This window comes from Salmo salar, chromosome ssa19 (genome assembly GCF_905237065.1).
Source record: "Salmo salar chromosome ssa19, Ssal_v3.1, whole genome shotgun sequence".
Lineage (NCBI taxonomy): Eukaryota > Metazoa > Chordata > Actinopteri > Salmoniformes > Salmonidae > Salmo > Salmo salar.
Genome location: NC_059460.1, coordinates 75,820,629 through 75,837,097, shown reverse-complemented (window position 1 = coordinate 75,837,097; position 16,469 = coordinate 75,820,629). Strand labels below are relative to the sequence as shown.

The window sequence follows — 16,469 nt, the reverse complement described above, 5'->3', positions numbered from 1 at the left end:
AGGATGTCATTAGAATGATGAAGATAAGGACAACAAAACTTATTTCATTTAACTGTTGAAGCAGGGTGGGAATGAAGCAACAATAGAGAGAGAAAGAGGAGGTAGGCTAATAACATTAGGGGAATTATTATGAAAGGTAGGCTATATATGCGTCAGCCTACTAATTATAAATAAGCCCTATTATATTTCAAAGTTAAAATCAAATTAGCTAGTCTATACACTTGTAACTTTGTAGGCCGCATGTGCTGCACCAGAATGGCATGTTCTCTTCTGCTTTATCATGGTTTGAACGATGTGCGTAATTCCAGTCCATATAATAGGCTACAGTATAATACAGTACAGTAATACAGTTCACACTCAAAAATATTAGCCTACTGGAGCTAGTTTCATTGATTTAGCCAAGAGAGCATATAGCTAGCTACATCTATGGGCTTTTATGTTTTTCTGTCGTGCGTAATGTGCAGTAGCCTATCATATATGTAGGCTATGTATTGCATAATGGCACAAACATTTGGGCTTTTTTTGGTTCATTAAATGTCGTTAATGGCTTTCCTGTGGCTCAGTTGGTAGAGCATGGTGTTTGCAACACCAGGGTTGTGGGTTCGATTCCCACGGGGGGCCAGTACAAAAAAAAAATGCTTGTAATTAAAATGAAATGTATGAATTGTATGCAATCACTACTGTAAGTCGCTCTGGATAAGAGCGTCTGCTAAATGACTAAAATGTAAATGTAAAATGTAATGTAGGTTCTTATAGAATGTATTTAATATATGGCTCATCAGGCTCAGGTAACATCAGGTTAGAATTGTCATGCTGATCAAATCTCTAAACAAATCCAGACATGTTTATATGCAGCCCTCATCCTCCACATACAACACCCGTTCTGCCAGTCACATTCTGTTAAAGGTCCCCAAAGCACACACATCCCTGGGTCACTCGTCTTTTCAGTTCGCTGCAGCTAGCGACTGAAACGAGCTGCAACAAACATCAAACTGGACAGTTTTATCTCAATCTCTTCATTCAAAGACTCACTCATGGACACTGTTAGTGACAGTTGTGGCTGCTTTGTGTGATGTATTGTTGTCTCTACCTTCTTGACCTTTGTGCTGTTGTCTGTGCCCAATAATGTTTGTACCATGTTTTGTGCTGCTACCATGTTGTGTTGTTGTCATGTTGTGTTGCTACTATGTTGTTGTCATGTTGTGTTGCTACCATGTTGTGGTTCTACCATGCTGTGTTGTCATGTGTTGCTGCCTTGCTATGTTGTTGTCTTAGGTCTCTCTTTATGTAGTGTTGTGTTGTCTCTCTTGTTGTGATGTGTGTTTTGTCCTATATATTTTTATTACATTAATTGTATTTTAATCCCAGCCCGGGTCCCGACAGGAGGCCTTTTGGTAGGCCGTCATTGTAAATAAGAATTTGTTCTTAACTTAACTGACTTGCCTAGTTAAATAAATACAAATATATAACGCTTTTGAATGACACTTCCGGTCTTGGCGGGAAATACCGGTTTACCTGGGAAATTGATTTATTCTCAGACTGGAACATTTCTAAAATACCTGGAAAAATAATCATAACACCATAACAAGGTGGTCAGAGAAATTTTAGGTTAGTATATTTATTTGCATTGAGACAAAAAGCTCAAATTGCAGTTATGTTATGAAAAAGTCCCCCCTCCCTCAAAGAATAGTGCAATGCTATTAATGACATAAGAAACTCAATTAATTGTGAAGCAATATGATGACGCAAGGACGCTCAAATTCGGAGCCTAATTAGGAATCTTCATAGTTGACTTTAAAAATGATGCTCCTCCCTGTCTTTATCAACCACAGCTGTATCAAACCGGTCTGAAACAACAATCTGAAACTTTCACTCCACCGTTTAAAACATAGATATAGGCGAGAATAGAATAAACAAACCTATTTGCAAGTGAAGTGTCTATCGTTGCGTATTTCCATCAAGAATTGTATCAAATGTTGGATGAAAGTATGAAAGAGAACCAAAGTCACTCCATCTGAATACCGACAGCTCTTGGAGCGCGCGGTGTCTTGAGCTGCTCTGTGTTCGCTGTGACGTTAGTTTCCTCCTGGCAGCCAGCAAGTCACTACCGGAGCGGAGCCGCTTGAAAGATGCACAAGTAACCAAGTCGGGAAAGACAGACAGAGGAACACTCCCATTACCGGGCACGTTAGCTGTAAGAACTGAATATTTTCCTCTGTCAGAGCGGAAGAGTAGAATAGATTTTTACCCCGGAGCTGGGGGTTACGTTGCGATACTCTCCCGCAATGGAAAGACTTTTAACTTGTCTCATTGCCGCGGGAAGCTTATTCCTTACAGTTCGAGGAGAAGTATTCAAAGGTAAGGCTCGTCATTTATTGTGTAGTGTATTTTGTTTCTTGTGCAAAGACCTATTGATTTGAAGTAGCCTGATCTAGTAGGTTATAACGGGTGCGTCGCGCTCTCTGCAGAACAACGCATTCCGAAGTTGTCTGGAGGGCAGTCCTGTGCCTGTAGAAACCTACTACTACATCCAAGTTTTCAGCCCAGAGCCCCTGTATGTTACTTAGACTACAATTTCATTGTTTGCCAGAGAAATGAGCTGATGACGAGTTTGTATATGGTTGTTTTAATGTCCCCTTGTCCATCAGTAAATATATCTATTCAAGTAGTTCTAACAGACCAACGTGCCCCAGACCAGCTCATTTGAAACTTTTATAATGTAGTCAGCACTGTGGTACGCTATTTTACCAAATACAGTGTAGCAGAATGTCGAGATTCTCTTCCATTTTGGATTGTGGCTGTAGAATACTTTGGCAAAATTGCAATTATTTCTGTCATCCATAACCACTGTAGTTGCTGAAGAGTTTAATAGCTGTTAGGTGTCCCTTGACAGCCTATTTGGAGAGGGAAATGTTCTGTGCGCTACTTTGTATTTTTATTCTGATGCGGTCAATTTCAGGTCCATTTCAAGTTGGGTGACTGTCAGACTGACACCGACTTGTCTGAAAAGTTATGAAATCTTTGAAGACCTTATCAAAGCAAACCGTAACTTTTTATATATGCTAAACTATTTTAAGTAATCGAAGTCTAATAACCTAACTTCCTATTCCTGCTTCTTGAAATAGACTAGAATACCTATATTATTGTTGTGTCATTGCGTATTGGCAACACGCCTCAGTGAAGGGCAGTTGTGGAGAACTATATCTTATGGATTGTTATACAGATGATTTGGTATGATCTAAATTGATTGTGTTTTACTGGATGAGAGCTGCATTTCACATCTCAACTGTGGCTCATCTGAACTTCATTGGAAGCATGTAACTATGTATTTTATTAACAGCCTACCCCGTCCAAACTCGGGCCAATTGTGCACCGCCCTATGGGACTCCCAATCATGGCCAGATGTGATACAGCCTGGATTCGAACCAGGGACTGTAGTGACACCTACATAAAATGCCTTCGACCGCTGAGGATCATAAATTATTCATTAGGCCAACAAATACATCTGTTTTCCTTCAGTAATGCTACAACTGTGCATTCTTTTCTTAAAGTAGATGTAATAATGATACTCAATGGCACACAGGGCCGGACTACTGCTTTGGGGCCCTTGGGGTACCGACCCAAGAGTGTGTATGTGTATATATATATATATATCATATTTTTTTTAGGACAACAGCATTTCAACATATTTTGTGATAATCTTGTGCTTTTAAAGTACATTTCTTGCAATTCTACACTTTTTGCCATGGGTGAAAGAGAAAAATGTGGTGTTTTTATAGCTAATTTCCTGCAATTCTAGATATGCTATCTGGGGCGGCCTCCCAACTCCGCCCCATAAAACAAACAAACTATTATTTGGTTAGAAGCCACCTGGCGGTTATGGGCTCTGGGGCATGTGCCCTGCATGCCTGTTAGGTATTCCGGCCCTGATCCCACATGTTAAGCATTGGTGTATTGTTTTTAGTTTTACATGGGAGGATGATGATGGTTGTTTAGTTCAATGTAATGAAAAGTGTTTTCGGTATTTGTCTGAAGAATGACATTTTAGCAAATGCATTGGTTGGTGCATTTTGCTTTCTTAGTCAAACATCTCTGAATGTGTTTAGCTGATTTTCCCCTAATGTGTTAGGCAAACTAACTGGCCTATTTACTCAAGTCTTTTTATAAAGTCTAATTTAAACAACTTTATATGGGGCTATATAAAGTTGTGATTAATTTTTAAAGTAGACTAAATAAAATCTTGAATAGGTGCAATTGAAGTAAGTTCTCACTCACATTTGTATTCTAATTGAATGAGCCAGACACGTCTATTATTGTAATTGTTTCCATCTACTTGTGCAAAAATGACATAATTGAATGTAATAAAAATGCACTTTTTGGCAGTATACCCATGCTATTTATCTACGTCAGTAACCAATGTGGGTTTTTTTTCAGTTCTGCATGTAAGTAGCCTATCTACTAGATTCTTGAATAAATGTGGGACTGCGAAACTGTCCCTATCTCTGCCTCTCAATGCCTTTACGTGTAATGCCTGATGGTGGCAGCATCGTACATACAGAACGCTCCACACAAGGGATCTCTTGAGGCTCAGGATTTGGTCCGCAACCTCATCCAATAACCTTTTCCTCCGCCACCAATATTAAAAAGCACAAACAGGCAAATATTTGCTAAACAAATTATTTATAATAGAATGTAAATAACTATTTTGTTTACTTGCCAATCAGGGAGTAACAAAGCAGTGATGGAATTACACATGCAAATTAAGAGCCTTTTTATTTAATGTAAAAATGATTGCTAACAAACTAATTAAAAAGTGGCTGCAGTTGTTGTTTTCCCAAAACGTTCAGTAGTTACAATCACATTGCCTGCATGCGTTCCTGATCCTTGGTGGCAACCATGCAAGGAGAGATTCATTTAAGGCAGTTGCATTGCAATTCCCTGCTTGCATCACTCAAGTTAGTTGTCTATGAGAAGTTAGACATAGGCTACCACACTTCACTTTTGTAGAAGCCCATAGACATGCACTGAATGTTACACGGTAGATCAGGCTACAGTACATGTCAGTCAAGGCAAACATATCATCAAAATGAGTATCTTGAAGAAGTGAAGTTGAATGGTTATTCTCTTGCTTTGCTGTAAGTAGGGCTAAATTGTTAAGAGATGAACATGATTGTTTGTAGCCTTTGCTCAGCTGAGCTTTGTGTTTGGACACCGCACAGGGCCTGGCTGGAGTGACCCTAATGCATTCTGGATTGCATTAGTGTGTCTTGTGTGACCATGAAACCCAGGATATCCTCTGGCTGTCCCAGATGGATGGATATCTCCCTGCACTGTTTCTTCCGTCCATTCACTGCTATATATATAGTTGATGTGCCGAGCTGCAGACCTTTTGTATACGCTGCATAATGCTCATGGTTCTTCTTCCTTGGACCTGGACCTGGCCACACAGCCTTTCTGTGGACTGTTGCTGTCTCTCGCCTCTTTTCAACTACCCACTCTAAAATAATTTGTCTTTAAGACAGACTCCCAGCACACGAGGTATAACCAGTCAAATAGCTCTCTATATAAACTGTAGTAGAGTTAGTGGTTGTTCACATACAGCCCAGACAGATGGAGCTCTGCTGGGCTATCTGCACCAGTGGAGAATGAAATTAAAATCTCCACAGCCATCCCAAGATGGAATAGTTGCCCTCATAATGATAACACACAGTAAGTAATTAACTGTTATTATTCATGTCCACTATTGTGTTTCTGTCATACATACCCAGCTCTTCTGACACAAAGAAAGTCTTCCATGAAATTGCAAAAATGTCCCCCCCCCCCTCCCCCCTCCTCACTGCAGAAAACCGAACAGGTTCAGGCAGTGCTTTCTCGTTTAACTTGGTTCTTCCATTTTGTGCCTAATGAACACTACCATAGCAGAAGTGAGGCGTCTTTATGCTCAGGCCAGGGAGGGCAAGGGGCCGGCCAGTGTTTTGGTTTAAAGTAATTGGGTATAGACAGTATAATTACCCATTAGATGTGACTCTGAAAGAGATGCTGAGCAAACAGGACCCTCTTTAATTAAACTCGGCCCTTCTGGAGTGTGGGGGTACAGCCGGACACACAGGGAAATGGGCAGGAAAACTCATGAATCAGCCAGCATGCCTATACAGTGAGGGCAATAGAGGCCAGGTGGTCCAGTCAGCGATTTGCACTGCATACCCGTCAGGTTTAATGAACTGCTGATATTAAAAGAAGCTCTCGCATGATTTACGTATTCATAATTCCTGATGGATAATGGGGTGTACTGAATTTCGCTAGAGGCCTTTGTAAGTGCGTGTGTCAGTCTAGGCGCTCAGGAAAACAGCTAATTAATTCACCAAGGACCACCCCTGCCCCACTTCCAAACCATCAGCATAGGGCCGCTACTGTTACTAGCATGTTGTTTCTTGGGGATAGGCTGTTTTTTTTTTGTTCCTGCTTCCTTGCATGTTGTTTTTCTGGAAGAGGAACCAGGTTACAGGAAGGGGGGGCAGGTGAGTAGCCCACACTGCTGCAGATCCTCCCTCCTCCTCTCCCAGTCTCGCTGCCTTGGATATATGAGTATGACCGCAGGCAAATCTCTCCATTACTGTCATCCTGCATCTGTGGCAATGTGGAGTCGTCATTACGGGTCATTAACAGTTTGGGGCTACGGTGTTCTTCTCAGGCATGAGAGGAGTTAATTTTCCTCTGATCTAATTGTGACTAAAAGTCATTGTCATTCCTAAAGGAAGTTTGAGAAATGCACCCCCCGCCCCCCTTGACCCTACCCACCCAGAGGTTTTCTAAAGGAAATGGGGCCCACCTCTGCTTTAGCATGGCCTAAACATCAGGGAATGATTCAGTGTAGGTTATCAGCCTAGTATGTCTACTGCTGTGAAACCCTTGGATCCCCCTGAACCCTCCCATGAAGCCATTTTATTTCTCAGCTGTGTTTGTTTCCAAACCGTGATGCCCAGTGCTAATCCCTGTCATTTATTTCTGTCTCTGCTAAATGTGGAAGGCCTATATATTTGCATGGACCATGTAGCGCCAAATGTGTATATATATATATATATATATATATATATATATATATATATATAAAATACAGTATATATATTTTATGACTTTATAATTATTTCGCTCACGCCGCTGTTATTTATTGTAAAGCCAGCAGAAGGGCCGTTTTTGAATGAATGTTTATTAGTCATCTTAATTGGGGATGTTGAAAGGGGCTGGTCTTTAGCTCTGCGGCGTGATTAACTGTTTGGCTGTTGATTTAAATTTATGGCTTTCTGAAGTGTGAAGTCCACCCTATTAGTGATAGTTTGTTACATTCATCATCCCCTTTGTCCAGGGTTCTCTCCATGTCAGAAAGGCTTAATCAGGCATCTTGTCAACAGTAAAGAGACACCGATTTAGTGAGACTGATGGAAAATTACAAAATGGAACAAAATAGCCAAGCTGTGTGTTGCCTTCATGGTTTACGCCAGATATTCATCTCGCAGTATTTGTTTTCTGAAAATATCACATTTCTGCTCCATGTTGCCTTTATTTGAGAATCTTAGTGCCTTCTGCCACAGCGCAGCCTCCTTGACGTGTTCCACCTCTTTGTACTGGTGTCAAACACAAATCATATGACTTTAATATTTCCCAGCCTGGTCTCGAGGCCTTCTTAAGCCAATTTAGGTTTACCCAGTTTTGGGATGAGTGCCATGACCCTGACCAGGGCAAGACTGGCTCAAGGAGGAACATTTTAATGGTATTAATTGTCCCGTCAGTGTGTGGTCTCATTGAAACTGTCATCTCTCTGGGGCCCACTGGAAACACCGACAGGGGTGGGAAGCAGTGAAACCAAAAACAGGCAAATGAAATGTATTTATATAGCCCTTCTTACATCAGCTGATATCTCAAAGTGCTGTACAGAAACCCAGCCTAAAACCCCAAACAGCAAGCAATGCAGGTGTAGAAGCACGGTGGCTAGGAAAAACTCCCTAGAAAGGCCAAAACCTAGGAAGAAACCTAGAGGGGAACCAGGCTATGAGGGGTGGCCAGTCCTCTTCTGGCTGTGTCGGGTGGAGATTATAACAGCACATGGCCAAGATGTTCAAATGTTCATAAATGACCAGCATGGTCAAATAATAATAATCATAGTAGTTGTCGAGGGTGCAACAAGTCAGTAACACAAGAGTAAGTGTCAGTTGGCTTTTTCATAGCCGATCTTTGAGAGTATCTCTACCGCTCCTGCTGTCTCTAGAGAGTTGAAAACAGCAGGTCTGGGACAGGTAGCACGTCCGGTGAACAGGTCAGGGTTCCATAGCCGCAGGCAGAACAGTTGGAACTGGAGCAGCAGCACGGCCAGGTGGACTGGGGACAGCAAGGAGTCATCAAGCCAGGTAGTCCTGAGGCATGGTCCTAGGGCTCAGGTCCTCCGAGAGAGAGAAAGAGAGAATTATAGAGAGCATATTTAAATTCACACAGGACACCGGAAAAGACAAGAGAAATACTCCAGATGTGACAGACTGACACTGGCCCCCCGACACATAAACTACTGCAGCATAAATACTTGAGGCTGAGACAGGAGGGGTCAGCTCTAGTTGAAGCTCTGTTGACGTGGTGTTAAAATCTGTTGGATCTTTACATGAGGTTTTAGGTCTTAGTGTGAAAAACTGTTAAGGCAAAGGGTGGCTTCTTTAAAGAATCTCAAATATTAAATATATTTAGATTTAACACTTTTATTATTTATTTTTTTTGGGGGGGTTCTAGATGATTCCAAATGTGTTATTTCCTAGTTTTGATATCTTCACTATTATTCTACAATGTTGAAAATAGTAAAATGAAAGAAAAACCCTTGAATGAGTAGGTGTGTCCAAACTTTTGACTGTGTGTATGACTTAAAGAAGAAACGGCTCCCAGGAGAAGCAGTCAAAGCTCTGCTACTACTTACGATTTGTTATACTGCTCATCTTAAAGACACGCTAAACCACTGTCGGGGCCAGCATGTCTTCAAGTAGTCAGAACTTCTACAAATAATATTTAGAAGGAGCTTAACTGTAGCACGATAGGGATGAGACGTTTTGAGAACAAACGCCACAAGGGAATCATTGAGGTAAGAGTGTCCAAGTACATTCAGCAAAATCTTAGATGGATTAATCCATAATGAGGGTCATCGGCCCACTGTATTAAATAACGTTGTCGCACACAAACCGTCCTAATCCCATGGCCAGCCGGGCCTGTCTCAACACATGATGGACTGATATTAAATCCAGGCCAGCACAAGACAATAAGCCACTGGATACGGTTTAAGAATACACCCGGCAATCAGACAACATCTCTCCACAGGTCAGAGGAATGAATGTGTCTCCTAAATTATAATCTCAGTGGTGGGCACCAAAAAAACCCTCCTCGGTCGTAGCCTCCTCACCAATGGATTCTAATGAATTAGCATTGTGTTTTAAGATGCAGATTTAACATTTACTGGAATACACTGAAATATGCACAATGCATACTCTCCTGACTCCTAGTTGAGTGGTTTCCACACAGTGCAGGAAGCAGTAGGAATGCTTCTGGAAATTCTCACAACTCCTCAAATATGTGTTCAAAGGGGAGTCATGTAAATATTTAGATGTATTGTAATTCCATCTTTATCATAATTATCTTTAATAGCTGTCCTCTGAGCTTGTTCACAAGTGCTGCCTTGCTTTACTATAATGTCTGTGTGAGTTAAACTGAGGGAGATGAAACAGAAAGCCATTAAAACATCACAGGCATTAATGGGGAGAAGTGCTGAGGGATTTGGATATGTGAACAGCATATTCTGCCCGAAGGGGACAGACACTCTCTTTACCCCCAGGGAAAGGTACTTAACCTATATTGCAACTGTAAATATTCATAAGTGGGTAGTACGTTAAATGTGGAGTTAGACTCAATACATACCTAATGCCAACTCTAAGGAAATGGAGTATGAAATTAAGTGGCTGTAAAGTGACATCGATGTTGTGACTGTGGATTTAGGCCCATCTCCCCGAATGTATTTACGTGTGTGTGAGTGGTTGAGACTTGGTGTTGGCTTCGGTGTTGTCATTTCAGGGTGTTTTTATGAGCGTGGCAAATTTTTGGGTCACTGTCTGTCCTGCTCCTGTCCTCCCCGGCCAGATGTAAGTATTTCTGAATTTTAAGAAGTGGTTACGGGGGGGGGGGCAGAGTTGGACGAGCCCCAAGTGGGTTGTGCGATGTTAAGTGGGGTCAACAGAACACTTAAAGTTAGAGCACTGTGACCCTTATAAGGGCTAGACCTAGTTATGAAGTTGGGCAAAACCTAAGCTGGCCAGGCCTTTCTTTTTAAAGAGATTACTTTTCCATTTGCAACAGAAAATACATGTGAGACTATAACATCATGTTGATGGATACTCTATGAATACTTAATCTTCCTGAAAAGTGTTTTCCTTGTTTTTTAGACTTATCTTACTAAATCAAGATCGTAGCAGTGATATCGACGCAGCAGCTTCATAGTATGTTTAGAACAGACTTCAGCACGGAAATGCTTTTCCAAATCTCCAACAAACCATTTATCAACTTAATCTCCATATGGATTCCAGACGTACACCCTAGAGGAAACCATATCATGATGAATAGGGGACTTAGAGTGGGATACATACAATACTGTAGTGGCAGCACTGCTAGATTCTGGACAGCTTGGCTCCTGTGGGGAAGTGGAAGGGTTTTGTTTGGCTACTGCAACTTTCTGGATTTTCCCTCCTTATACCCAACAAATTGATGACAAACTAGTCCTAATGGAGGACAAGTCTTCCAGCTGATTTCCCACAGTAGAAGTCCATGGTATCCAACCCAGCTTCGCCACCGGTTCATTACCTCGCTGGTGGCTCCATGAGGTTCACTGAGAAAGCATGAAATTAGCCCCCCGAAAAAGGACAAACAAGGCAATAGTTACTGCTTGGTTTTCAGATCAGTCTAAAAACACACTGTGTAGCAAACAACTTGTTTTGTTTTCTTCATCCTCAAGTTTTGCTTTTCTAATGCCCAAATCCTCCTACTAAACAGCAAAAGAAAGCGTCTGTTGCCGTCCAGAATTTTTTGTTGTTGTGAGTTTTTCACAGTGTTGCACAAAAGGTCTATCAGAATGGATTGATGCGCTCTGGTGATTCACTAAGATGGATGACTGTTCATATGGTAGGTTGACCCTTCTTGCTGCCAAGCTGGGATATTGGAGCCTGACTGGCTTGCTGGCACGGTAGCACAGTCTTATAGACATACAGGGGGGCGGCTGGGTCTTATAGAGACTGCTTCAAGCCAGGCTGAGAAAGAGTTTGCATTACAGTGGGCTGGAAGATTGGCAGATGGGAAGGCAGGCAAGGCGATACAGTCAGCGAGGGAAATGGGGTAGGAGGCAGGGAAGCAGAGAGACGATCACTCAGGCAGGCAGGGCTGGTGGCAGGAAGCGGAGCCACTGAGCCCCAGGCCTGTCCAGGGGCACTGCATTAACAGGCCTGTCCAGGTGTACTACAGTAACGAGGGCGCCTCCAGCTCAGCACTGCCAGACCTGCTACTACAGTCATCACATCAGTGCACCCCTCACTGCTCCTTCAGGACTAACCCCCTCACACCCAGCCCTGTCAAACCTGCCACACATCACCTCATCTGGGGTGAGCTCTACTGTCAGGAGCCCCTTTCATGGATGTCTTGGAAGAGATATGGCACTATGCTTTCACAGGTGTCGTGTCACCGTTCAGTGTATTTCTCATGGGGGGGAGGGGGGGTTGTTGGCCTAGTAGTCTGTTGAATCGCAACCTGGCGCGTCAACAGTAAAAGCTGTTCAGAGCCAGCCAGCACAGAGTGCTGCATTAACAGCATTCTGTATCAGAGGCAATTAAGTTTAGTCTCCATTCCAGGGAGTGTTTCACTGACTTGGTAATATAGTGTAGAGACAGTGTAGAAACCCCCCCACCCCCCTCCTTGTTTCTACACTGTGCCCCCCCGAAGTGTTGACACCACAGCCTCCAAAGAGAACCCAGCAGGCAGTAAACTCTCTCCTCCTCACCTGATGCACATCTAAACCCAGACAGCTCCCAACCTTTCAAGACGGGGCATCAGTGGGGTAGACTGAGGATTTGTTGTTGCTAGCTTCCGCTAACTCTACTTTAACTAACTAAAACCACTGCAAACTAATAAGCCCTCTCCTCTTTCCCCCACCACCCCTCTATAACCATTTTACAGAGCTAGGTGTGCAGCAATCCAGAGGGGATTGGGCATATTCCTTTAGCATGGGAGAATATTGTGTTGAGATGCAGCAAGGCAAATAATTAAGGCATGTATTTACCTATAATTCCCCTCTCCCAGGGGGATAATGAAGGCATGTGTTTACATATAATTCCCCTCTCCTAGGGGGATAATGAAGGAATGTGTTTACCTATAATTCCCCTCTCCCAGGGGGATAATGAAGGCATGTGTTTACCTATAATTCCGCTCTCCCAGGGGGATAATGATGGCATGTGTTTACCTCCCCTCACCCAGGGGGATAATGAAGGCATGTGTTTACCTCCCCTCACCCAGGGGGATAATGATGGCATGTGTTTACCTCCCCTCACCCAGGGGGATAATGATGGCATGTGTTTACCTCCCCTCACCCAGGGGGATAATGATGGCATGTGTTTACCTCCCCTCACCCAGGGGGATAATGATGGCATGTGTTTACCTCCCCTCACCCAGGGGGATAATGAAGGCATGTGTTTACCTCCCCTCACCCAGGGGGATAATGAAGGCATGTGTTTACCTATAATTCCCCTCTCCCAAGGGGATAATGAAGGCATGTGTTTACCTATAATTCCCCTCTCCCAGGGGGATAATGAAGGCATGTGTTTACCTATAATTCCCCTCTCCCAGGGGGATAATGATGGCATGTGTTTACCTCCCCTCACCCAGGGGGATAATGAAGGCATGCGTTTACCTCCCCTCACCCAGGGGGATAATGAAGGCATGTGTTTACCTCCCCTCACCCAGGGGGATAATGAATCAAATCAAATCAAATCAAATGTATTTATATAGCCCTTCGTACATCAGCTGATATCTCAAAGTGCTGTACAGAAACCCAGCCTAAAACCCCAAACAGCAAGCAATGCATGTGAAAGAAGCACGGTGGCTAGGAAAAACTCCCTAGGAAAAACTCCCTAGAAAGGCCAAAAACCTAGGAAGAAACCTAGAGAGGAACCAGGCTATGAGGGGTGGCCAGTCCTCTTCTGGCTGTGCAGGGTGGATATTATAACAGAACATGGTCAAGATGTTAAAATGTTCATAAATGACCAGCATGGTCAAATAATAATAATCATAGTAGTTGTCGAGGGTGCAACAAGCACGTCCGGTGAACAGGTCAGCGTTCCATAGCCGCAGGCAGAACAGTTGAAACTGGAGCAGCAGCACGGCCAGGTGGACTGGGGACAGCAAGGAGTCATCATGCCAGGTAGTCCTGAGGCATGGTCCTAGGGCTCAGGTCCTCCGAGAGAAAGAGAGAATTAGAGAGAGCATATTTAAATTCACACAGGACACCGGATAAGACAAGAGAAATACTCCAGATGTAACAGACTGACCCTAGCCCCCCGACACATAAACTACTGCAGCATAAATACTGGAGGCTGAGACAGGAGGGATCAGAAAACACTGTGGCCCCATCCGATGATACCCCCGGACAGGGCCAAACAGGCAGGATATAACCCCACCCACTTTGCCAAAGCACAGCCCCCACACCACTAGAGGGATGTGTTTACCTCCCCTCACCCAGGGGGATAATGAAGGCATGTGTTTACCTCCCCTCACCCAGGGGGATAATGAAGGCATGTGTTTACCTCCCCTCACCCAGGAAGATAATGAAGGCATGTGTTTAGCTATAATTCTCCTCACCCAGGGAGATGGATTAGTGCAACCAGAGCATTTTGTTGTCAGATTTCTTAAGTTGCTTTCAAGCATGAACGGATGAAAGCAAGAACGGTCTTTCACGCCTAATAGGGCAGAGACCGAGACACGGGAGTCACCAGAGAGGCAACATTAGATGGTATGTACTGTAGGAAGTCCTGGACTTTAGTTGCCAGAGAGGCAACATTAGATGGTCCATACTGTAGGAAGTCCTGGACTTTAGTTGCCAGAGAGGCAACATTAGATGGTATGTACTGTAGGAAGTCCTGGACTTTAGTTGCCAGAGAGGCAACATTAGATGGTCCATACTGTAGGAAGTCCTGGACTTTAGTTGCCAGAGAGGCAACATTAGATGGTATGTACTGTAGGAAGTCCTGGACTTTAGTTGCCAGAGAGGCAACATTAGATGGTCCATACTATAGGAAGTCCTGGACTTTAGTTGCCAGAGAGGCAACATTAGATGGTCCATACTATAGGAAGTCCTGGGCTCTGCCGAGCATTGCACATGTAGGTACACAGGCATGAATTAACAGACACACGCAGACAAATATAGATGCACTGCATACATACCTCAACGTGCACACGCCTGAACATGTATGCCCAACCACACACTTACACTGCGACATGGTCTGCTCTGCTCAATACATTATTCAAGACTTCTAAAGACCTGGCTGACGGAATGTGACAAGCATTTCAAGCACCCTCTGTTCTAACCCACCTCCCCCTTTCACCAGGAAACAGCAGTAGAACATTCCAGCCCGGTCTTCTCTTTCCCCCGGGACCATCTACTTCCTCATTACTCTGTGCACCCCTCCTTCCTTCCCTGACTGCTCCAGGCCCTCTACCTCCTTCCCTTCCTCCCTCCTCCAGGCCCTCTACCTCCTTCCCTTCCTCCCTCCTCCAGGCCCTCTACCTTCAGAGGAGTTGTGTGTGTGGAGGTCTCTCTCTCCCCTCTTTCCCTCCTTGCCGCGGCTCCTGTTAAAGCTCTTAGCGAGGTGCAAAGGCCTAGACACTGATAGGCTCAGGCATCAGGCTCTCTCTGTCTCGCTCGCTCTTGTTCTCTCTCGTTCTTGTTCTCTCTCTTCTCTATCCTGGATTTCCAGGCCATGTGTCTCTCTCTCCCCACCTGGCTATTTCTCCGTTCTCTAGTAAAGGAAGGGAGAAATGTAAATCCTTTTTCTTCTCCTGTTCACATTAATTTCACTCATCTTAATCCTGCTCTTAAGCTCCTGGGTAGTGGAGAAAAGCCCTCTCCCTTTCACCTGACCATCATAAGACCTTAGAACACGTCGCTCCCCCCATCCCTCCCTCCTTACAGGGAGACTGGGCTGTTTTCCTACAGACTTCAGGCTTGGTGTGAGTTCATAGTGGCCTTAGATATTGTTTGGGTTTGTTTGGATTTAACCTTTATTTAACTAGGCAAGTCAGTTAAGAACAAATTGTAATTTACAATGACGGCCTACCCCGGACAACGCTGGACTAATTGTGCGCTGCCCTATGGGACTCTGAATCACGCCCGGTTGTGATACAGCCTGGATTCAAACCAGGGTCTGTAGTGACGCCTCAAGCACTGAGATGCAGTGCCTTAGACCACTGCGCCACTCAGGAGCCCACTTAGAGTTCTGGATGTTTCTTGATGTCTCACTTTTCCAGTGTAAACATAATCTTCCCTCTGTTCTGACACTGTGGAAGAATGTTGAGCATGAAGCAACTCAATCCTAGAAAAACCACCTTAGATCATCTGAATGGTTATATAATCAATGTTTATGGTGGTACACTGTCATTCTATATGCTTTTAGAAGCGTGTTTTCTATATAGTTAGACAGTTGGCAATAAGAAGCCACATTATCCCTGCAAAGGTCTCCTGAAATAACTCTCAGTGCAATCACTTTGGATAGTTTCCTCCATGTAGTGTACTAGCCAGGCAGTTCAACAGTCCTCCCACTCCGCTGTCCTCTGCTGTGATTTAGATCATGCTGTCCCAGCCACGGATAGCTGTACTATTATATACCTCACTGACTGTAGCGTTAAAACAGATGTGTGAGTCGTCGGAGGTTATGCTCACATCTTTAATGAATCTGTGTGACGGCTAATTGTTGCCAGGGGGCCGGCCGGTTCCTTCGGAGAGGCTGCCACCATGCCACCCAGAATGGCAGCAGACAATGGCACTTCCACTCCCCCTGAGTCCCTGTCACCCTGGCAGCTCTAATTGTTCCTCTTTATGGATCTCTGTGTGGCATGGCAGGGACATGTCGATGTGAGGCTGCCCGCCTTCATCCGCTTTTTCACGGGTGCCGTGCCCGCTATCACCCACGCCACCAACCTAAACCCCCGCCCTCTCCATCCCAGAGTCACAGTGGAATGCATTTCTGCAGGCCACCATGTCATCCTGACATGTAAATTGCCAAGGGGACGCGTGGCGTCAGGCATCGAGAGCATGACAGTACAGCACTTATGCTGCCCACTGCACAGAGGAAAGAAAGAGCTCCGAAAGAGAAGGGCAGCGTTCGAGAGTACATTTTTTTTCCCTTAGGTTTGTG

The 16,469-nt window shown here is 44.1% G+C and overlaps 1 protein-coding gene across 12 annotated transcripts in view; it reads left to right on the top strand.

The window, feature by feature from the left end:
• Positions 1 to 1,823: 1,823 nt before the first annotated feature.
• The window catches only part of LOC106579657 (receptor-type tyrosine-protein phosphatase mu), a 285,182-nt gene continuing 270,536 nt past the window's right edge, over positions 1,824 to 16,469 (top strand). For 10 of the 12 annotated variants that reach the window (XM_014159788.2, XM_045702733.1, XM_014159786.2 and 7 more), the window contains exon 1: positions 1,825 to 2,358. In XM_014159788.2, coding sequence (XP_014015263.1) covers positions 2,286 to 2,358 — 73 coding nt within the window. In that variant the 5' untranslated portion in view covers positions 1,825 to 2,285. Of the gene's footprint in view, positions 2,359 to 16,469 lie in introns of all 12 variants that reach the window. The other 2 variants (XM_014159782.2, XM_014159791.2) reach the window with 2 other exon arrangements.